Source organism: Myxine glutinosa, chromosome 1 (assembly GCF_964187855.1).
Source record: "Myxine glutinosa chromosome 1, kmMyxGlut1.1, whole genome shotgun sequence".
Classification (NCBI taxonomy): domain Eukaryota; kingdom Metazoa; phylum Chordata; class Myxini; order Myxiniformes; family Myxinidae; genus Myxine; species Myxine glutinosa.
In genome coordinates, this window is record NC_136261.1 from 445244092 (window position 1) to 445267101 (window position 23010).

General features: G+C 43.0%; 1 protein-coding gene across 3 annotated transcripts in view; it reads left to right on the forward strand.

Moving 5' to 3' along the window:
* The window catches only part of LOC144889673 (E3 ubiquitin/ISG15 ligase TRIM25-like), a 33720-nt gene extending 11452 nt beyond the window's left edge, over positions 1-22268 (forward strand). The window contains exons 4-8 of one of the 3 annotated variants that reach the window (XM_078770825.1): positions 5440-5691; positions 6625-6647; positions 10344-10471; positions 15713-15772; positions 21604-22268. In XM_078770825.1, the coding sequence (XP_078626951.1) occupies positions 5440-5691; positions 6625-6647; positions 10344-10471; positions 15713-15772; positions 21604-22130 (990 nt within the window). In that variant the 3' untranslated portion in view covers positions 22131-22268. The remainder of the gene's footprint in view (positions 1-5439; positions 5692-6624; positions 6648-10343; positions 10472-15712; positions 15773-21603) is intronic. The other 2 variants (XM_078770826.1, XM_078770827.1) reach the window with 2 other exon arrangements.
* The last annotated feature ends 742 nt before the right edge of the window (positions 22269-23010 follow it).

Here is a 23010-nt window from a genome sequence, read left to right on the forward strand (position 1 = left end):
CGGTAAATATTATTCCATCGTGTTTGAAAAAACTGGAAAATTGGGAAAAAATTGGAAAAACAATATAGCCTATTTTACTCCAAGGGGTTCCAGGATTACCCACCCAAAATTTCGTTGCGATCGGTTCAGCCGTTTTTGCGGTACCTTCAAACGGACGGACGGACATTTGGTGAATTATAGTAAGATTATTATTATACAGCAGTATTGTTTTCTTAATAATAATAATAATAATAATAATAATAATAGCATTAATACTAATTATATAGTAAATATAATCGGAACACTGCAATCCTTTTGCCGTTATTGCAAAGTTTCTAGATTGAAGCGAAGTATGGTTGGTTCATTGTAACTCGAAACATAAAATAAACAAAGCAGTGTCTCAATGCTTCTGCTTCCGGTCTTCCTGGCGAGGTTTCGTTTATTCGCAGCTCTCCACGCTCTCAATCGAAATCGAAGTTAAGTAATTGTTCCCATTTGTATTTTCGTTATAACTGTATTTATTTTATGGTGTTGTACGTATAGAGTGTCCCGAGGAAGATTTTCGGTGCAAATCTTTCATACCTGTATAGAAAATCGTGTTAATTCGTGTCGTGTCTTTTGAGGCTTTGTACAGTGTCCAAACTTGAGGCTTTGTTTTTCTCTCAGCAGTTCGTCGTTTGTGCTCCAATAACTTTCGTTCTCTGTTTTCCCAGTCTTTTCACCCCATAGCCTACTTCTTTGTTTAAAATCTCAACTAAAAAAAAAACAAAAAAAACATTTCCTTCTCTGGTCTTATTTGTTGTTCTCATTCGTTTATTCGTTCTTATACGTTTGATCGTTCTTCGACCACGTGTTTCTCCCCCATTTCCCCAGATAGTTTTCACTGTTAAACTTTAAAATGTTTACACTTTCCCCTCAAGTTCTGTAATCCATCGTATATTATAACACCGTTTTCTTCTTCTTCTTTAAAAGGTAGCTTTCGACTTGCTCACCAAATCTATTCATCCCAAAAATAAAATTCCATCTCTTACAGTGCCTCTTTTCTACATTCCCTAAACTATCCTGCACTCCATCCTCCCTCCAGCGTCCTTAAATGTTTTTTTGACTCGAAGGTTACAAGAAACTCATTTTGCAATAAATGTTCGTTTCCCATTAATCGTACACTTTCTAAAATCCAATCTCACCCCTCCCCTCCAAATCTTCCCCATAACCCCTCCCCTCCAAATCTTCCCCATCACCCCTCCCCTCCAAATCTTCCCCATCACCCATCCCTTTCAAATCTTCCCCCTTGCCCCTCCCCTCCAAATCCTCCCCATCACCCATCCCTTTCAAATCTCCCCCCTTGCCCCTTCCCTCCTAAACTCCCCCCACACTCTCCCCTCCAAGACTCCCCTCACCCCTCCCCTCCTAGACTCCTCCCTCACCCCTCCCCTCCAAATCTCCCCCATATCCCATCCCTTTCAAATCCCTCCCCTTGTCCCTTCCCTCCCAAACTCCCCCCTCGCCCCTCCCCTTCAAATCTCCCCACCCTCATTTCTCCTCAATTTCCCCCCTCTCACTCCCCCTCCTCAAAGCGTCCTCCCCGCTTCTTCCCCCTTCCAACTCTCACCTCCATCTCCCCCAACCTTCTGCCTCGCTTTTCCCCCTCCTCAAATAACACCTCATTGTGCCTCACCCAATCACCATCAAAGCTTTTGTCCGCCCCATCCTTCCCTTTCTCCGAGCTATTCTGAAATCTCTGACACACCTTCAACAGCTCTCCCTACCTCTTCCACCTCTTCCACATCTTACCCTACCCCTCCTCCCCCCTGTTCTGTATCCGATGCTCCCCCTTCCTCGTCATTAACGGTATGGACCTCAAACATCCGGGGCCTTCGTTCAACTTAACTGATCTCTCCATACAGGTTGCTTCTGACAAACCAGACATGATCTGCTTAACAGAAACTTTCCTCCTTCATGATGTCTCTGATTCTTTGGTATCTCTCCTGGGTTACTCCCTCCTCCGGTATGATAGACCTGAGCCTCGTCCTGGAGGTGGGGTTGCTATCTTGATCAAAAACTCTCTTCCTCACTCGCCCTGCACTGCACTCTCTCCACCTCACCCCCAGGAATACCTCTGGCTACGGCTTCCCCTTCACTCCCACCTCTTGTTCATATGTGTAATGTACCGTCCGCCAAACAGTGATGACTCCATCTACATCTCGCTGTCTGATAATATGGACCAACTTCTATCTACTCATCCCAACTCTCTCTTCCTCATATGTGGTGATTTCAATTGTCACCATGCCAGTTGGCTGGGTGTGGGTACCTCTCTCACCAGCCATGGCTCCTCAGCAAAGGACTTCTGCGACTCACTGGGACTGACACAATCTGTCAATTTCCCGACCCGGATCTCAGTCAATGGAGCATCTTCTCTTCTGGACTTGGTTATGACTAACTTCCCTGAAAATGTCTGCTGCTCTTCTTCTGCTCCAATCGGCTCATCTGATCATGTGCTTGTTAAAGTGGACATCTCTCTGACCATTCTCAGGGAGCCTGCTCAGCGTCGACGAGTCTGGCATTTCACTCAGGCCAACTGGCACGGTCTTCAAGCAGCCATCAATCATCTGGACTGGTCTCCCATCTCTACCACCTCTGACATCAACTCATCCTGGGAATTCTTCCAAAGTAAATTGCGCTCTCTCATGCACAGATTTATCCCATCTCGTCTTCAGTTGTCATATCCTTCCTCCCATCCATGGTACACAGAATCTTGTGGTGAGGCTGTTGCCCAGAAACAACTTGCCTTCGTCTCCAGGAAAGCAAATCCAACGGAAGGAAATCTCATTTCCTTTCACAAAGCCTGAAACAAGTATGTGTCCACCCTCAGGAGAGCCAGGAAACATTATCTCTCCGTTCTCAAGAACGAACTCTCTTATCTGTCTCCCTCTTCCAAATCCTGGTGGCGTCTGGCCAAATCTGTTTCTGGTGTTTGTTCCCCCTCCATCCCCTCCCTTATCTCAAATGGCTACACAGCTGACTCCGCACGTGAAAAAGCTGAATGCCTCAACTCTGCGTTTGCCTCTAAATCTTGTGTCCCAAACCCATCCCTCTCTGTACCCACCGTACCCAGTCGTACCCAGCTGCTCCTGGACTCCGTGTCCTTTCCTCCCGACAAGGTGGAAAAGTTTCTGTCAACCCTCGACTCTGATTCTGCAACTGGACCTGACGGCATCAGCCCACGGGTCTTAAAATCCTGTTCTTCTGCTCTTTCACTCCCTCCCTCTGTTCTCTTGACCCTCTCTTTTGCTCAAGGTCAACTGCCATCTGCTTGGAAATCAAACAACATCACCGCTTTGCACAAAAAATGTGCAAAAACAGATCCTAGCAACGACAGACCAATCAGCCTTCTCCCAATTATCAGCAAAGTCATGGAATCCATCATTGCTTCGGATATGAAATCTTTCCTCTTCTCCAATGGCTTGATCTCTGATCATCAATTTGGTTTCAGACCAGGTCACTCTACGCTGGACATGCTGCTTCTGCTGTCTCAACAATGGATGGAGGTCCTCAATGCCAAACAGGAAATTAGAGCTGTCTCCCTCGACATATCACGTGCCTTCGATATGGTCTGGCACCCCGCTCTGCTCACCAAACTCTCCTCCTTTGGTATCCATGGAAATCTCCACGCATGGCTGGGAGACATCCTCTCTAGTCGTAGTCAACATGTGGCCCTGAATGGGTTTCTCTCATCTCCTCTTCCTGTTCAGGCTGGAGTTCCCCAAGGCAGTGTTCTGGGCCCTGTGCTTTTTCTGGTCTTCATCAATGATCTCTCTGACTCTCTTGAAAATCCTCTCTATCTCTTTGCTGATGACTCCACTCTCTGCCGCTCCATTCCTCATCCCTCAGATCGGCAGTCTGCAGCCTCCTCACTCTCTGGAGACCTGGACAAAATCACAGACTGGGCAAACAAGTGGAACATGTCTTTCAATCCTGACAAATCTCACACTCTTACGATGTCTCTCCGAAAAGACCGACTGGACAAACCTCCCATCTACTTTCTGTATAATCCTCTCCAAGAAGTTCTGTCACTCAAGCTTTTGGGTCTCACTATCTGCCATGATCATTCCTGGGAAAACCACATTTCCAAGCTGGCCTCCAAAGCCAGTCGCCGACTGGGCATCCTCCGTCGTGCGAAGTCCTTCCTTGGCACACCTGAGCTCCTCACCACATACAAGGCTTTCATCCGCAGCTCAATGGAGTACTGCTCTCCCCTCTGGGCTGGTGCTCCTGCCTCACACCTAGCTCGTCTTCACGCTGTTGAAACCAAAGCATTCAGAATCATTGGAATCTCCGGAGATGACGCTATCTCCGAGGGCCTTTCACTTACTCACCGCAGGCAGGTTGGTGGTCTTTCCGTCTTCTACTGACTCCTCTCCGGCCTTGCTCCCCCAGCTCTCTATGGGCTCTGTCCCACAAATATTCCTAAAGGTCGCACAAGATCTACCTGGAACCCTCTTATGGTTAAACTGCCAAAATCAAGACTCTCTGCTCACCTTGACTCCTTCATTCCTCTTTTCTCCCACCTCTGGAACAAACTCCGTCACTCTCTTCAATCCCACTCCTCCCTCCAGGTCTTTAAAACGGCTGTTCACCACCATCTCTTATCTTCCCCATTCCAAAACCTTGATCTTTTCTACCCCCGCTAATTTCACCCCAAATCCACTTTTTGAGGTGCCAACTTCTTTCCTGGAAGTCCTTGGTATCCTTGCGTTTTATACCTATCCTGCCCCCCCCCCAGGCCCTCTCCCTCCCACACATCTCCCGATGTCCCTGCTCTCAAATGTTGTGTTTGTGTGCTTCCTCCCCTTCTCTCGCCATCTTGTCGACCGCTCCCCTTTTTATATACTTTGTTTGCTTGTTTGTTTGATTTGTTTGTTTGATAAATGTTAGCTCTTTCACGAGCCTCGCCCCTGTATACAAAAAAAAAATCCTATATCCTACATTATTTGCTAACTGATATCCCCACCGAGGTCATACTATCCTCTTCAACTAAAGTAGCAAATAAGCCCGGCTATGCCACTGATAGACTTTCGGACTTGTTTATTCAACCTTTGCGATAAAACGTAACAGCGGGTTTACATCTAACATGGACAGAGGCATATCCATCAACACATTTGCTTTGGATTATATTTTCTAGTTTCACTTTTATCCTCCATGTGCATCAATTTTGAAAATAAATAAATTGCAACCCTGAACTGTTAATTCGGACATATTGGATGTTGCAATTTCCTATTGGATTCCTGCACTCAAAAATATTTTCAGAGAAGAGTGCCCACTTCATTTTACCTTCAAAACCCACTCCTGGTACCAGTGATCTGATCCTATCAGCCATAATCCATTATACTTTTTGTTAATTTCTACATTTTCTCTGAAAGTTTCTTATTGATTTTTGAATAATCAAACAATGATTCCTCCCAGAACTCCAGCAGAAATGCTGAGGACAGTTTGGAGGAGAAGCGGAGGTTGGTGTGTCAATTGGTGAATGAATCTGTGGATCTGATGAAGAGTGAAATCAACAAGAGGAAAATGGAGAAGCTTTCTCTTCTTGGGAAGCAGAGGGAGAAACTGGAGCAGCAGATGGAGGATCTACGTCAAGGAAAATCCACAATGGACGCAGCATTCCAGGATCTGGAGGCCATTTCTTTTCTACATGTGTGGTTTATCATAAACGTATTACAAAAGTTTTAATGTTTAAAATATACTGTTTGGGGGGGAGTTTGTCACTATTCAAGTATAAGCCTTGAGTTGAGACCTTGTTACATGTCACGGTCGATGGTAAAGGTGCAGTATACCATGCAATGGTTCAAAAATGATTAATGAAATGGACTAGAAAGGTGAGTGAATGCATTTCCAGGTGTGTTTATGTCATCATGAAGTGAGATTTAGGTTTTGTCACAATGAAGGTTTGGGATAAGAGTAAGTTCATGTCATGGTCTCCAAAGCAGTGATACCGCACGACTACCTGGTCACTGTTGAGGGTTTCAATCATTTCATCCAAGGATTTTATCCAAGTGATGCTCACAGTGACCTCCAGGTACCATGACATCATGGCTTTCATCATGTGCTGAATCATTCTTGAATGTTTTGATTTATCCAGGTCGTCAAAGTTACCTGTATTTAACCACCTGGAGAACGTTAGCATGAATTATGGTCAAACAACCTCTTCACATACTTTGTTCCTGAACGATTCAATGTTATTCATGTGAATACTGTTCGGGTTACAGATTTACCTTATCAGGTGTTTTCACCAAAGGGAAGTGAAGTACTGTTTCAAAATTAAAATCAAATTTATCTTTTCCTTCCCAAATTGAGAACGTCTTTCTTTGTTACCCCATGCATGCGAAGCCTCCATCTCCTAAACTGTGACTCAACGTCATCTTATTGCAGTGTACATGGTGATGTTCAAGATTGCTTCAGTAACACTAAACACCTGGATATTTTTAATGACGATCTTTAAAATCACTATTTTATTAAAATTGAAGAACGTAATTGAACACTGTGTGGGGTATCGTGTTCTGTGAACTCTCGAGTATTTAATAAATAAAAACAAACATTCATTTATTCAAATATCTTGATCTCATTCTTTGTTTTCTTCCTTTTCAGGGTTCCAAGGACCTACTAAAAAGGTGAGTGCATTGGTATCCGACACGTTATCAGCACATCCTGATGTTTTTGACCCAATCGTGTTTTAAACATTTAAATATATTTACTAAATAATAAAATGAGACAAAATAAAGGGAGACTTTGAGAAATGAGGATGAGGGAAAGAATGACGATGAGGGAAAGAATGAGGGTTCAGAAAAGAATGAGGGTTTGGGAAAGAATGAGGGTTAGGGAAAGAATGAGGGTTAGGGAAAGAATGAGGGCTAGGGAAAGAATGAGGGTTAGGGAAAGAATGAGTGTGAGAGAAGGACACATGGGGTGAACAAGATGTAACTGATTCAGGTTACTCAGTTGTCCTCATGAACTAGAGTATTTTCCTCCCGCGATTTCCTTCCCCATTTCTGATCTATAAATGAACAGTTTTGGGTTAATTTAGGGAGGAGGGTCATTATAAAGTTCATTTGTTTTATTAATTTGGACACAAACTTTAAAAAGCTCCTTAAATCCTCATTGATCCTCATTTGAATTTATCTTGTTTAGTTCATTCCTTTCTGTCCTTTTCTTTATTCTTTCCCATCCTCATCAACTTAAAACTATTGACTTCTAAATTGTCAAGATCTACTGTGTTCATTGATACACTCGAAGTCTCAAACATCCTTGAATATTCTGTTCTGCTAATTTGCCCGTGTTCCACTCGGTCTTATTGATTCTTCTCTCCATGTCCATCTGTGATCTCTGCTCACCTTCTTCTCTCCATGTCCAACCATGATCTCTGCTCACCTTCTTCTTCAACTGCTCTTTCTATTTATTCCTCGTTCCCTTCCAAACCATTTCTAAAGATAATTCATAAAACACCTTACCCCACACTGTCTTGAGAAAAGGGCATGGAAGGGTCTTTTCAACTCTTGGTTTGCGTTTCCAAGCACGATCTATATTTTTTGTCTGGATCTCGATATTTTCCAAGGTTGAAAGCATGAACGGCAAATTTGATTGGTCAATATAGCGGAAATTTGCGTTTCTCCAAATACTGCTAAACTGGAGGTTTTTGGAAGTGCTAACAAAGAGATTTGTGTTCTTGTGTTCAAAATATAAAACACAAGCTGAAGAACCCGGCGTTGCTCGGAGAAATTCAAAGTAATATGAATATTGATAAAAAATCATATGTATATTGACATATAATGCGGCGCCAATTTGATTCATACAGCTGCAAGAAGAAGCAAATGTATTTTATTTGGCAGATATAGGGTGCCCTTTATAGGAACTTTCTAGAGCATTTCTTGGTTCCTCCGAAGAACACAAGGGTAGTCCAGCATGCACACGAGATTTTTTCAGAATGTCCCTTCTTTACTATAATTTCCGCAAAGCACATACCATATAGAGGGGCCTTTTCTATGCTCCTGGCATTTTCCCCAAGAATACACTAACGGTCGAAAGTTTTAGAACACCTCAATTTTTCAAGTTTTTATTGAAATGTACGCACTTTAATGTCTCAATGTACTATGAGATTATGCATAGAACAAATAAATAATTGGAGATAAAAAAAGAAATCATAGAATCATTTTGTTTAACAACATTTAATTGAAATTTTTTTTACTCAGCAAAGTAGCCAACTTTTGCAGATATAACCGCCGAACACACTCGTGGCATTCTTTCTCCAATGGAAATCAAATATATTTCGGGAAGTTCTTCCCAACATTGTTGCAGAAGTTCCCACAAATGTGTTGCACTTGAAGGTTGCTTTCTTTCACCCTTCTGTGCAGTTCATCCCAAACCAGCTCGATGGGGTTTAAGTCTGGAGACTGTGCTGGCCATTCCATGATTTGAATCCTTCCGTCTTGTTCTTTTCCTCGAAGGTAGTTTTGACATAGCCTGGAGGTGTGTTTTGGGTCATTATCTTGCTGCAGGATGAACCCCTGACCAACTCGGCGTATACCAGAGGGTATTGCATTGCGATGCAAAATGCTGTGGTAGCCCTTTTGGTTCAGGGTGCCAGTCACTCTGTGCATCGCCGACTCTGGAGCCAGCAAGAGCCCCAGACCATCATGCTTCCTCCTCCATGTTTGACAGTTGGTGTCACACACTGAGGAACGATCCTTTTGCCTATTCGGCGGTGTACAAAAACCCTGCGTGATGAACCAAAGATTTCACATTTTGATTCATCGGTCCACAAGACCTTCTTCCACTTTTCCCGTCTTCAGTAGTCCACTGGCAGTGCTTCATGGCCCAGGAAAGCCTCTTTTTCTTATTTTGCCATCTTAGCAATGGCTTTCTTACTGCCACTCGACCTGTCAAACCTGCAGCTCGAAGTCTTCTCTTCACAGTTGAAACTGAGACTTGCTTACTTCGACCAGTGTTAAGCTGTGCTTGAAGCTGTTGTCCTGTGAGCCGCCTATCACGCAAGCTGTTGACTCTCAGAAACTTGTCTTCTGATTCTGTTGTGGCTTTGGCTCTGCCAGACTTCTTCCTGGCAGAGTTTCCTCCAGTTTCCAAGTGCCTTTTGATGGTGTAGGAAACTGTACTCACTGACACCTTGGCTTTCTTTGCAATTTCTTTGCAATGATTCCATGATTTCTTTTTTATCTCCAATTGTTTATTTGTTCTATGCTTAATTTCAGAGTACATTGAGACATTAAACTGTATAAATTTCAATAAAAACTGGTAAGATTGAGGTGTTCTAAAACTTTTGACCGGTGGTGCACCTGTCATCTTCCCACTCATCAACTTTCACAATGAACATCCCACCCAACAAACATCACAGAGTCAGAGAAAATAAACAATTTCTTACATATGGTATCATAGGTATGCAAGTGTCATCCATGCACGGAACATGATACACTGTCGAACAGTACAGAACAAATGCTTTAGTATATGGTGTACATCAACATGAATTACAAAGAGATTGATCTACAAAGGACATGGTTTATAACATTTGAACCTGGATACATGAATTACAAGGAGATTGATGGACAATGGACAAAGACATGGTTTATAACATTTGAACCTGGATACATGAATTAGAAAGGAGATTGATGGACAGTGGACAAAAACATGGTTTATAACATTTGAACCTGGATACATGAATTACATGGAGATTGATGGACAATGGACAAAAACATGGTTTATAACATTTGAACCTGGATTCTCTGCATCTTGTCCGAGGAGCTCAGATGGGAACACGAACAGATGGTAACAAACATTACTTCTGAGAATGGTGTTGTCCCAAGTCCCACCACAAACACCTTGTTGGATTACTCTCACCTAGGTCTTCTCTCTGCAGACAGACGGTTTTCTATCCCATCACATGGCCTTTGTTCTGTCCATCTCCTGCCAGGAAGCCGAGTCCATGACCAACTGACTCACCAAATCTGCTTCTTGCCTCGTGCTCTTCATCTCATCTTTCAATCATCTCATTCATCATTGATTTATTCTTTCTCCAACGCACACCTCATTCTCTACAACCCTCACTGACACTCTCTTTCCATCCTGTTCATCGTTTTTTCCCTACCTGTTTAGTTTATTCTCAATTCGGCTCCTCTAGAATCGAGACTTCTGACTAAAAATACAAATTAATACAAAAATTCACTCGATCTATTTTCTATTTTTAATTATTTACCATTCTTTTCCAGATTACTTGTTTTGATTTGTAAAAATGTATTATTTTAACAATATTCTCTCCTCCAAGAATTTCTAAAACTGATGTTTTTCCTTTTTATTCCAAGGCTCGAGACCATGTCAGACTTTAAATCCATGAAGAGGACACCGCTGCCAGTTCTGGACTTCACGAAGGAGGAGAAGAACTTGGACGGGCTCATCACGCTCAATAAGAACTTCCTGGAGAAGATACAGAGTGAGTGACACAAACTGGACATTTTATAAAGAAAATAATAAGGGAACACAAAACGTGGCATAAATATGAAAGAGAAACAGGAAGAGACTAGAACGGCACTCATGGGAGAGTATACCTCCGCCAGGTGAACACTTTGCGTTTTGTATCGCAGAGTAGACAAGGCAATCACAATACAGAATCACATTTAATCAAAATCATCCATCCACAACTTTTTGACATACCCTGCTATATATCGTTTTTGGCCCTATGTCCCAATGGTGAAGAATCACTTTAAAAATTCTACTAGCTGGATCCGGATCCGGACTTTCACCAAAATTGAATTGTTTCTTCCTTCTCATAAACACAACCTGTCCAACAAGTTTCGTCCAAATCCGTCCACAACGTTTTGAGATATCCTGCTATGTATCGTTTTTGGTGTTATCTCCCAATGGAGAAGAATCACTTAATAAATTCTACTAGCCGGATCCGAATCCGGATCTTCACCAAAATCTAATCATTTCATTGCTGTCACATACGCTACAGCTCTGCCAAATTTTGTTTGAATCCGTCCACAACTTTATTGAGATATTTTGTTCACAAACGGACAGACAGACAAACAGGGGTGAAAACATAACCTCCATCCACCTTTAAAGATTCTAGAAAAGGAAAAATGATAATATTTTAATTATGTTCCATATCATGGCTCACGATGAGTGAGGTTACAGAGGGAAAAACGCAAACATGGTTTCAGTGGGGAAACAGGTGAACACAACAGGTAGATGCAACAAGCAAGGTATCCAACAAACAGGAGAAAACTAAAGATGGGAGGGGAGGAAATATCTGAAACCACGGGGCCTGGGAGAGGTAGGGTTCACAAGCGCAGAAATATTTGCAGGTAGTGATGGGAGATGTCACAATATGTTGGTGTAACACGCACTTGTAGTTCCTGGAAGGAAAATTTGGATTGAATCGTCTCCAGAAAGCAGTTCCACAAATCAGATAAAATATCAGATATTTGCAGTAAGTCGAGATTTTGGGAGTTTGATCAGAAGGAATTACTGTAAGAAGGGATTCATCCTCGATATATTAGAGATGGTCGGAGATCGAAGAGAGCAGAGGGATCAAGAATGGAGGAAATGGGGTAAAAAAAATCACACAAACAACAGGCATGAAGAACTCATGTAACGTGTTAGATGGGGTGATGTAATAGACACTGGGGAAAACGGCGGTAAAACCCTGAATCAATTTATAAATATACCTTTTTCAATTAGAAACTTTAACACTATAATGAAGGAGCCCGTGCTCCAGCATGAGACGGACAAAATGATGGGCAAGGCACAAACTCGTCCGAGAAGATATTTATTGTAAAAACCAACTCGGGAACTCTGAAAAGCCCGTTTATCGGGCTGCATATATATCCAAACCAGAAAGCACAACCAAAACCGAAAGCCACGCCTCTCAGGCGAGGCGTGCTTCGGTGGTCACGTGACCGACAGGTGCAAAGGATTATAACCGCACGCGCGGCACGCTTTGGTGGTCACGTGACCAGCCACCCCGGCACCGCGGTTGACCGCCGGTGACGTCACCGGCTGGAGCAAGGAGATTCTGCTGCTGGTCTCGCTTGGGGGACCCATGGGTCGCTACAATAACACAAATCACCTTCATAATACTTCCAAGAACCATGTTATATGTCGACATCTAGCAAGAGATTAATTTTGGTCGTGACCCCGAAGCCGTTCTATGAAGAGGAAAATAAAATGGAAGAAAAAGAAAAGAATTAAAAGGAGGAAATATGGAATTTTTTATAATATGTAAATGGAGTGAAGAAGAAGAACCCTGGTTCCGTTTCCCTTCACTTCCAAAGATTTATCAAGTTGTTCTGATCCAGCTCCACCTTCTCCGGATGCTCCACCGGCCCCTCTGTGGAAATTATTAGAGAAGAACAAAAACTACAAGATGTGAAATTTTCTTGTTTCATGCTTTTGAAGATTGTTTTTATCTTTTAGCCAAATATCTAAACATTGGTGAGAAGGGGTACTGCATAAGTGTACTTTGTGAAACCCATCCATGGAAACAATCATTATGGGGCCATCGGCCCCACAAATATCAATATCGATGATGATGATGATGACGATGATGAGAGGGAGTGCCACGTGAGAGGGTGAAGAAGAGGCCACCGATATGCTTCTGTAAGATGCCGAGTGACGCTGTGTCCTATGGTGATCAATAAGGCCTCCATCTCCTCAACTGTGACTCATCGTCATCTTAGTACAGTGGAGTCATGCTAGTACAGTGTCGTCGTGCTAGTACAGTGTCGTGCTAGTACAGTGTTGTGCTAGTACAGTGTAGTCGTGCTGGTACGGTGTGGTCGTGTTGGTACAGTGTCGTCGTTTGTACAGTGTTGCCGTGTTAGTACAGTGTCGCCATGTTAGTACAGTGTCACCATGTTAGAACAGTGTCGTCCTGTTAGTACAGTGTCGCCATTAGTGCAGTGTTGTCGTGTTAGTACAGTGTCGTTGTGTGAGTACAGTGTCGTCGTGTTAGTACAGTGTCGTCGTGTTAGTACAGTGTCGTCGTGTTAGTACAGTGTCATCGTGTTAGTACAGTGTCGTCGTGTTAATACAGTGTGGTCGTGTTAGTACAGTGTAGTGTTGCATACAGTGTAGTCGTGTTAGTACAGTGTGGTCGTGCTAGTACAGTGTCGTTGCGTTAAACTTCCAGATTTTAAAAATGATCTTTAAATTGTTTATATTATTAAAATTGAAGTAAATACTTGAACACTGCATGGAGTATCATGTTCTATGAACTTTCAAGTTTGTCAAGTAATGAATTTGAGCGATGGATGATACACCGTCTGTAGCTTGATTTGGAGGCCATTTTGATTTGCATTTGCTGTTTGTCCCACCTAAAATCTCGTTTTAATGTTATCCTTTCCTATAGGTTGGAATTCCAGCATGGATTCAGGAAATCAAAGTATTGTGATTGGAAAAATCGGTGATGATGTGAATGAGGAACTAAAATATGTTCTACTCCGGAAATATAAATTTCCAGGAAATAACTTTCTTACATTCCACGTATTCCCTCTGCCTCTAAAGGTGGATGGAGGTTATGTTTTCACCCTTGTCTATGTGTCTGTCTCTGTCTTGTTTGTTTGTTTGTGAGCAGGATATCTCAAAAAGTTGTGGATGGATTCGGACGGAATCTTGTGAATAGGTTGGGTGTGTGACGAGGACGAATTCATCCGATTTGGTGAAGATCGGAATCCAGATCTGGAACAGAGAATTTTTAACTGATTTCACATCATTGAGAGTTGGGGCCAAAAACGATACACTGCATTCCACGATATTTCAAAAAGTTGTGAATGAGTTATGACAAAACTTGGTGAATGAGTTGGCTGGGTGCGACAATAACAAGTTGATTCGACTTTGGTTCAGGTCTGGATCCAGATCCGGTCTTTCAGGGGATACAAAACATAAACTGTGCAGCCTGGTGGAGGTATGTGCTCTACCAGGTGCCGTTCGAGTTAATTTCGTTATAATAAAGAAACATTATGGACCAGAAATACAAGACTAACATAATTTAAATCATTTTTCATCAATTATAAAATTCATAACATGAAATCCACAAAGTTGTGATCCGGGATAGAGGGGGATCGGCCCGTGGGGGAGAGAAATCTCCTTTTGTGCCGAAAACAAACATTTTAGAGGTGAATGAGGTCATTAGTTGAGATTGTGAGGAACCAGGACATGAACTTGGTGTTTGTGCAAAACTTAACATCCAAGTCGATGTTACTGATCATTCATTCATTGTTTTATTCTTCTCATGAACTGTAATTGTAAAAGTTTGGAAAAGTGAAGAATGTTTGTGTAAAAGTTGTTAAAATGAATTCTGTTCAGTGAAGTGTTCACGGAATATCACAAACGAATCAGAAACTTTAGGTTAATATTTCCAGGTGTTGTACATGAAACACACACACTGATTACACAGTGATACGTCACGTGGAACATGTCAGGTGAATGAGTTGTTCTCACTTCATTCTTCAAATAATTTATTCATTGTTATGATAAAAACAACTGATCAATGAACATTATGAAAGGCTGGACAAAATAATTCAGTCATTTCCATTTTGGATCGATCAACCATTGGGTGAATCCAGGGAAACTTAAAAAATAAATAGGACCGCGGGTCCTGAAGCTCACCTGGATCAGGAGCAACAGTCGCTCAACCCCCCACAGACCCTCTCAGACTATGATATGTTTAATGCTGTGAACAAACTTTGGTGCATCATGGGTGATGAAGGTTGTGATCACGTTTTTCAAAATTGTGTGTGTAGTTTCAGAGAAGAGAGCAAATACCTATTTTGTGGGGTCAAACCCCCCGTAGTTCCCCTTATTGAGCACAGATTTTGATGTGATTAATTCACCTTCATGAAGCATCAGATATGAAGCTCATGTCCAACTTTCATCAACATCATGTGTTTGGTTCAAGTGATAATGACTGAAGTGTTTACAGACTCAATCCCTTCCTCCCTCAATCCCTCCGTCCCTCACTCCCTCCCTCACTCACTTACCTTTGGACAATGCTCGATCGCATAAGCTCACCGCACTAAAGTCCAGGTGAGCTAAAGATACTGAGTTGGTAAAGGGAATTTTTCAATCAATAATTTTTTCACAGGTGCACTGACCTATCACGGAGCGATCAACAGATTAATTTCAACAAGAACGATCTCACATCAACATAAATCATTCACATGTTCCTAAAATCATTCACATGCATATTGAATAATTCGCATGTTGCTTCAATCATTGACATGTACCTGGAATAATTCACATGTTCCTTGAATCATTCACATGTACCTTGAATCAATTACATGCACATTGAATCATTCACATGTACCTTGAATAATTCGCATGTTTCTTGAATCATTCACATGTTTCTTGAATCATTCACTTGTTCCTGGAATCATGTGATGTTTAATTCCAGTGAAGAAGGAAAGATTCATTCTATCTTGTGGAGAAAACGAATTGGCGATCACTCCATTTTACTACATGAGAGGGAAGTGTAAGGACAATGTTGGGAAACTTCCTTCATGAATCGATGAAAATTATAATTTATTTAATACAAAATGGAGGTTCCATGTCTCTTCCCCCATGTTTGTTGTGTTTAGATTTTTCGTTAAAAGATAAAATAAATCTTCATAAACAAAAAAACAATAGAATTTCACATCTTGTAATTTTTGTTAATCTTTAATCATTTCCACAGAAGGATCGTTGGAGCATCCGGAGAAGGTGGAGCTGGATCAGAACAACTTGAGAAGATTTTGTAAGTGAAGGGAAATGAGGAGGGGGTTCTTCTTCTTCCTTCCATTTACAGATCATTTAAAATTCCATATTTTCTCCTTTTCATTCTTTCCTTTTTCTTCTGTTTTATTTCCCTGTTCATATTTTCCTTCACTCTATTCCACTTATTTATTTTCCAACTCGATTTTCCCTCTTGTCAAGTGTCACAAAACCCAAGGTTTGTTTAATTGAACGATGTCCAACCAGGAAGAGGGGATAGTCCAAACTTGTGTTTGCTGATTAAAGGCCTTTCTTAATCCCCACCCTCTCCTCCCTCCTCTCTCATCCCCCACCCCCCATCCCCTTCCCTCTCTCTCTCTCTCCCTTCATCTCCCCCATCCCCCTCTCTCTGCCTCCTCTTTCTCCCCCACAGCCCCATCCACCTCTCTCTCTTCCACACTGCCCCATCCCCCTCTCTCTCTCCCCCACTACCCCATCCCCTCTCTCTCTTCCTCACTTCCCCATCCCCTCTCTCTCTCTCTTCCCCACTACCCCACCCCCCTCTCTCTCTCTTCCCCACTACCCCATTCCCCTCTTTCTCTTCCTCACTTCCTCACTTCCCCATCCCCTCTCTCTCTCTCTTCCCCACTACCCCACCCCCCCTCTCTCTCTCTTCCCCACTACCCCATTCCCCTATTTCTCTCTTCCCCACTACCCCACCCCCCCTCTCTCTCTCTTCCCCACTACCCCATCCCCTTCCCTCTCTCTCTTCCTCACTTCCCCATCCCCTCTCTCTCTGCCCCACTACCCCACCCCCCTCTCTCTCTCTCTTCCCCACTACCCCATTCCCCTCTTTCTCTCGTCCTCCCCTTCTCACCAACGATGTAATCAGAACAAGATCTTTCTTGACAAATCCTGGTTCGTTCTGAAACATAATCCGGTATAAATTGCTCGTTCGTCACAGATAAAATTTACAATCCTGAAGGAACTTGTAACATATTTCCCAATCTCTCACATAAACATCTTACATCAACAAACATTGTGGAATCATAATATATCTATAATAATAAAAAGGTGTGTGTGTGTGTGTGTGTGTGTGTGTGTGTGTGTGTGTGTGTGTGTGTGTGTGTGTGTGTGTGTGTGTCCGTCTCCTCCATAACTCCAAAACCATGAAACGTAGCACCCCCAAACTTTGCATACATACCTCTCCACCTCCAATGGATTACATGAAGGAAAACTGTGTCTTTTCAAGATAATTTACACTAACAGGCTTATCTTTGGTCAGCCTCCGTTCAGGTCGCTCAGCTTGGGGTCTTAATTCCCCCCATTTTGTCCACTCAATTCCAGTATGCCCTGCGTCAGACAGAACAGATCGGTTTCTGTGTAATAAAGCTTGCTTGAGTGCTTGAGCTGCTTGGTGAGCACTCTCCAAGCAGCTTGGTAAGCACTCTCCAAGCAGCTTGGTAATGGGTGGAACACCCCTGCTCCCTCCTCAGATTGAGTCTATTTTATTTAGTTCCTTCCTTTAAAGAGTAAAAATATGGGCAATACACCTGGCGCTCACCTGGTAGAATAACCAGTATACTGCACTGACTAAAGGTATTTTAAACCAATTACAATGGTTGCCAGAAGACAGGGCAGCCGGGAGAATCATACTGACATAATCAATAGACTTCAAACAAACAAAACATACCTATTTTGGGGTCCACTCCCACATACCTCCTTTTGTAATGCCTTGAACAAACATTTATACATCACGTGTGGTGAAGGTTGTGGGGGAGTTTCATCGAAATAGTGTTTGTCGTTTCAGGGGAAAAAGCAAATACCTATTTTGGGGGGAAATATGGCTCCACGCAGACCCCCTGAGACCCCGTTTTTTTTCATTGCCGTGAACAAACTTTAGTCACAACACAACAAATATCATTTGTGCCAAATTTGGTCAAAATCCCATGAGCGGTTTTGCAGAAGAAGTTTCAAATGTTTACAGACAGACGGACGGACGCCGCGCCATCGCATAAACTCACCTGAACTTTGTTCCAGGTGAGCTAAAAAGTACGTATATCAACGAACGAAGCAGCCCCCCCCTCAACCCCCCCCCCCCCCATCCCTCTCCCCCCCCCACCCCCCGGTGCCTCGCCTTTGTTGTGCTATTTTATTTTCCCCCTTTTTGTGTGATCTTCTTTCATGATACGACGTCACTTCCACAAAAGTAGATACATCTACATACACTACTCAATAAGTTAGGGATATTGTGGGAGTGAGAGGGATATTGTGGGAGTGAGAGGGATATTGTTGGAGTGAGAGGGATATTGTGGGAGTGAGAGGGATATTGTGGGAGTGAGAGGGATATTGTGGGAGTGAGAGGGATATTGTGGGAGTGAGAGGGATATTGTGGGAGTGAGAGGGATATTGTGGGAGTGAGAGGGATATTGTGGGAGTGAGAGGGATATTGTGGGAGTGAGAGGGATATTGTGGGAGTGAGAGGGATATTGTGGGAGTGAGAGGGATATTGTGGGAGTGAGAGGGATATTGTGGGAGTGAGAGGGATATTGTGGGAGTGAGAGGGATATTGTGGGAGTGAGAGGGATATTGTGGGAGTGAGAGGGATATTGTGGGAGTGAGAGGGATATTGTGGGAGTGAGAGGGATATTGTGGGAGTGAGAGGGATATTGTGGGAGTGAGAGGGATATTGTGGGAGTGAGTTTATTTTTTTTATCGGGGTTATGGTATTGAAATCAAGAATTCTGTGTTTTTTCACACTCGTTAATAACCATCGAATTAGGACCAACAACTTTTTTCAACATAATTAATACTCAAAACCAACTACACCGATGAACCTGCCGATATCCCTAACTTATTGTGAGTAGTGTATATATACACCATTGTCTGTCCGCCATTGTTCCTTATCCACGGCCACATCTTTTTAGTTACAATCTCCAGACTCAGGGTACAAATACAAATTCATGAAGGGGAGAGGGTAACATTGGCAATGTGGCCATGGCATCACTTGTGGGTGTGGGCGGTAGGGTGGTGGGGAGGTGATATCGGCAATGTGGCCACGGCATCATGGGGGGGGGGGGGGGGGGAGGTTAACATCGGCAATGTGCCCTCGGCATCAAGAGGAAGTGTGGGGTCTGGTGGGAAGGCATTAACACTATGTAAATGTGTGGTGGCAGAGGTTATTACAATTTCTCTATTTACCTGGGCAACGCTGATGTTAAAGCTCTGTTTGCACGGGTAAATTTGTTCTCCTTTCCTTCTCCCCCAAATCGAGGGTCCTGTAAAAGCCCCCCCCCCCAAAATAATAATATATGCAGTACATCCCTTCCCCTCTCCCCTCCTCTTTCCTCTTCCCCTCCCCTCTTCCTCTTCCCCTTTCTCCTCCCTCCCCTTCCCCCTACCCTCCTCCTCCCATCCCTTCCCTCCATTCTCTTCCTCCTCCCTCTCCCCTGCCTCCTCTTCCTCCTCCCTCTCCCCTTCCTCCTCTTCCCTCCTCCTTCCCCTTCCAGCAGCAAGAGACATGATGACTAATTGGTCCATCAGTGAAGCGACAGGTCGACTCTTCCAGTATAAAAATAACGTCCATCGACCTCGTGTTGGATTTCGATCATGTTGGTTCGAGCTTTGCATTTCATACTCAACGAGAAACTTCTTATTCAAACTCGGAAAACATTACAGAGAAACGATCTGCTTCTAATAAATCTTCTTCTTCAAACTCGGAAAACATGACAGAGAAACTCAGCCATGATCATTCTTCTTCTTCTGGAGAAAGGGCGTAAACAAAGCACAGGCCCTTCACCTTCCTCTTCTTCTTCATCTTATTCTTCCAAGCAGAATGGAGAAACTCAGCTGTCAGTAGATTGCTAAACATCTATCTTATATCTATATTATAAAAGGAGTCATGTCTGTCTGTCTGTCTGTTTGTGTCTCTGTGTCTCTGTCTGTGTCTGTTTGACATGTTGTAACTTGAGAATGGATTAATGGATTTCAATGAATCAAACTACGGTGGATTCGGGTACCTCCTGGGAATGTTTGATACAAAAAAAAAAAAAAAAAATATTTTTTTTGTGTGGGTCCATGGACACGCGTGTCGAAACTGCAAATGCCAACACGTGACATTGGGTACACCTGCACGGAGAGCAGGATCTTCCAGGAAACCATTTTTTGTTCCCCCATAGATGAACCATCTCAGCAAAGATTGGTATTTTCGTCAGCGAAGCGATGGATCTTATATTCTCGTCAACATAAAACATCGGGGTGCTCACCTGGTCAAATAAACAGTATAATACACCGACTACAGGTATTTTAACCCAATTTCAATGGTTGCTCGAAGACAGGTTAGCATGTAGTATAATACTAACATAATCATAAGACTATAAAACAAACAAACAAAAAAATACATATTTTGGGGGCAAACCCCTACCACCCCGGGGCAACCCCTCCCACCCTGGGTAACCCCTCCCACCCCGGGGCAACACCTCCCACCCCGGGGCAACACCTCACACGCCCCACCCCGTAGATCCCCAAAGGAGCAGATTTTTTTTATTGCCCTGAATAAACTCAGGTACATCATGGGGGATGAAGGTTGTGGTGAAGTTTCATCGAAATCGTTTGTGTAGTTTGAGAAAAAGCAAATTCCTATTTTGGGGGTTAAACCTGGATCCACTTGACCCCCGGTAAACCCCTTAGACGGCGAGTTTTTTTTATGCCTTGAACAAACTTTAGTCACAACAAAGCAAATATCATTTGTGCCAAATTTGGTCGCAATCCCATCAGCGGTTTCGGAGAAGAAGTTTCAAGTGTTTACAGACGGACGGACGACGCGTCATCGCATAAGCTCACCTGAACTTTCTTCCAGGTGAGATAAATACACGTGTAAAACAATCAACGTCGAGTGCTAAAACCACTTGGTTTCCATGGTGATACGGTGGCCCGCTTCATGGAGACATCTCCGGAATGGGAAAGCAAATGGAGGATGAAAGTAACAGGACAAGCACGATGTCTGAGAGGTATCCACACTCGCTCTGAGGTGTCTAACCTGGGTTTGAATCCCGACCGAGCTATAAACTGTCATCCCGGTGTTTCACAGGTGCAGAGTGACTCATCAATGTGTGTGTCGATCTGTTAAACAGTGTCACACCTGCAAGATTTTCATTTCCCCTCCCCTCCTGCCTCTTCAACCTCTGACCCCTCTCCCCTCAACCTCTGACCCCTCTCTCCTCAACCTCTGCCGCCCCTCAACCTCTGTCCCCTCCTCATCCTCTCGCCGCCCTCACAGATCTCCTCCCTCGTCTTCTCCCCTCCCGATCCACTCCCCTCGAAGTTTTTCTCGGTGAAATAAATAAATAAATAATGTAAGTTGTTCATTGCGAAATAAATAAAGTTGTAAAATCGAAAAGTGAATAAACAAATAAAGTTGTTAAATCGTGAAGTGAATAAACAAATAAAGTTGTTAAATCGTGAAGTGAATAAACAAATAAAGTTGTAAAATCGAAAAGTGAATAAACAAATAAAGTTGTTAAATCGTGAAGTGAATAAACAAATAAAGTTGTTAAATCGTGAAGTGAATAAACAAATAAAGTTGTTAAATCGAAAAGTGAATAAACAAATAAAGTTGTTAAATCGTGAAGTGAATAAACAAATAAAGTTGTTAAATCGTGAAGTGAATAAACAAATAAAGTTGTTAAATCGTGAAGTGAATAAACAAATAAAGTTGTTAAATCGTGAAGTGAATAAACAAATAAAGTTGTTAAATCGTGAAGTGAATAAACAAAACAATTGTTGTAATAAAAGATTTTTTGTGATAGAGATTAATGTGTTTGTGTTTTTGTCCGTTTGTCTAACAATGTCCGTGACCCCGTGTCGTGTCCGCAGATGGACGGAGCCCGAGTCTCGACCCAAACTCTGCACATCGAGAGATCACGATCTCCGGGGATCTCAGGACGGCGACTCGAACCTGGACCGAGAATCAGTACCCGGAACATCCTGATCGGTTTGATGTTCATCCACAAGTTGTTTCCCGTGATTGTTTCTCCTCAGGTCGTCATTACTGGGAGGTCGATGTGAGGTCGAGTCGTTGGTGCCAAATCGGGATCTGTTTAAACTCCATGGGGAGAAAAGGGGCAGAGAGCGGGTTGGGAGGGAATCCCGAGTCTTGGTGTTTATATAAATCTAACAACGATTTCTCCGCATATCACAACAAACAACGAACCTCCCTGTCCGTCCCGGGGGATCATGAACGGTTTGGGTTCTTCTTGGATTGCGAGGCGGGAGAGTTGACGTGTTTCGGGGACTCGCGGGTCCTGCACGTGTTCAGGGGGAACTTCATGGTCCCCGTTAGACCCGCTATTCGGGTTTGGGATGGTAGAGGTTCCGTTCATTTTGTACATTTAGTGAAATAAACTTTCATCACGAACTGATCCGGTTATTTTGAGTTCAAATCAATCAAATCATTTACCTGTTCATGACGATGTGATTTACCTGTTCAAGTCGATGTGATTACTGATTAATGTTTATATTAAAATAAAGTTTATATAATTTAATAAGTTCATTGTTTATCTTATTTAATGTGAAATGAACTTTAACCCGAACTCTTCATTCTCCTCACGATACAATACGGATTCTTCTTCTTCAAACGTGTGATTGAATGGAATGTTTGACTGAAGAAAGTCCCTCCAGGTAGATGAAACCCTTTGTGTTTACCTGGAATGGAACACCGGCGTTTATCGTGAAGGTGAGAGTGGGTTTGGATCGGATCACAGGTAGAATGTGTAACCCTGGATGTAATTAACAAAACGTTCATCAGGTATCGCGAATCACACCGTTGGAAAAATGGCCAGGTGACCTTTTGGGTGTTACTGTCTCGTTTGGTCCGATGAAGGGTTCACACCTGAAATGTCAGGTTCTCATTGTTTCCCACAGAGGTTTTAATCTTAATCTTCGTGGAAATCTCTTCCATCCAATCAAAACACAGAGATAAAATAATTTAATAACCAGTGCAGTGACGTCACTAAGTTAATTTAGCGTCATCAGGTGAATGCAAATTCCAGAGAAGGCGTCGCATCAAGTACTGTGATAAACAATTCATATTCACCTGGTGGGAGGGAAACCGTGATCATACAGGTGCTGCCCTCAGGGCGACATTGCACTCCGTGAGGGGCAGGTTGGGGTTCACCCTCCAATTTCCCCAATTGGGGGAAACTCGACCCGGCAATTTTTGGTTGTGGGGACTTCGATCTCGCTGTACCTGGATATTTAAACAAAGAACAGGTAAACACCTTC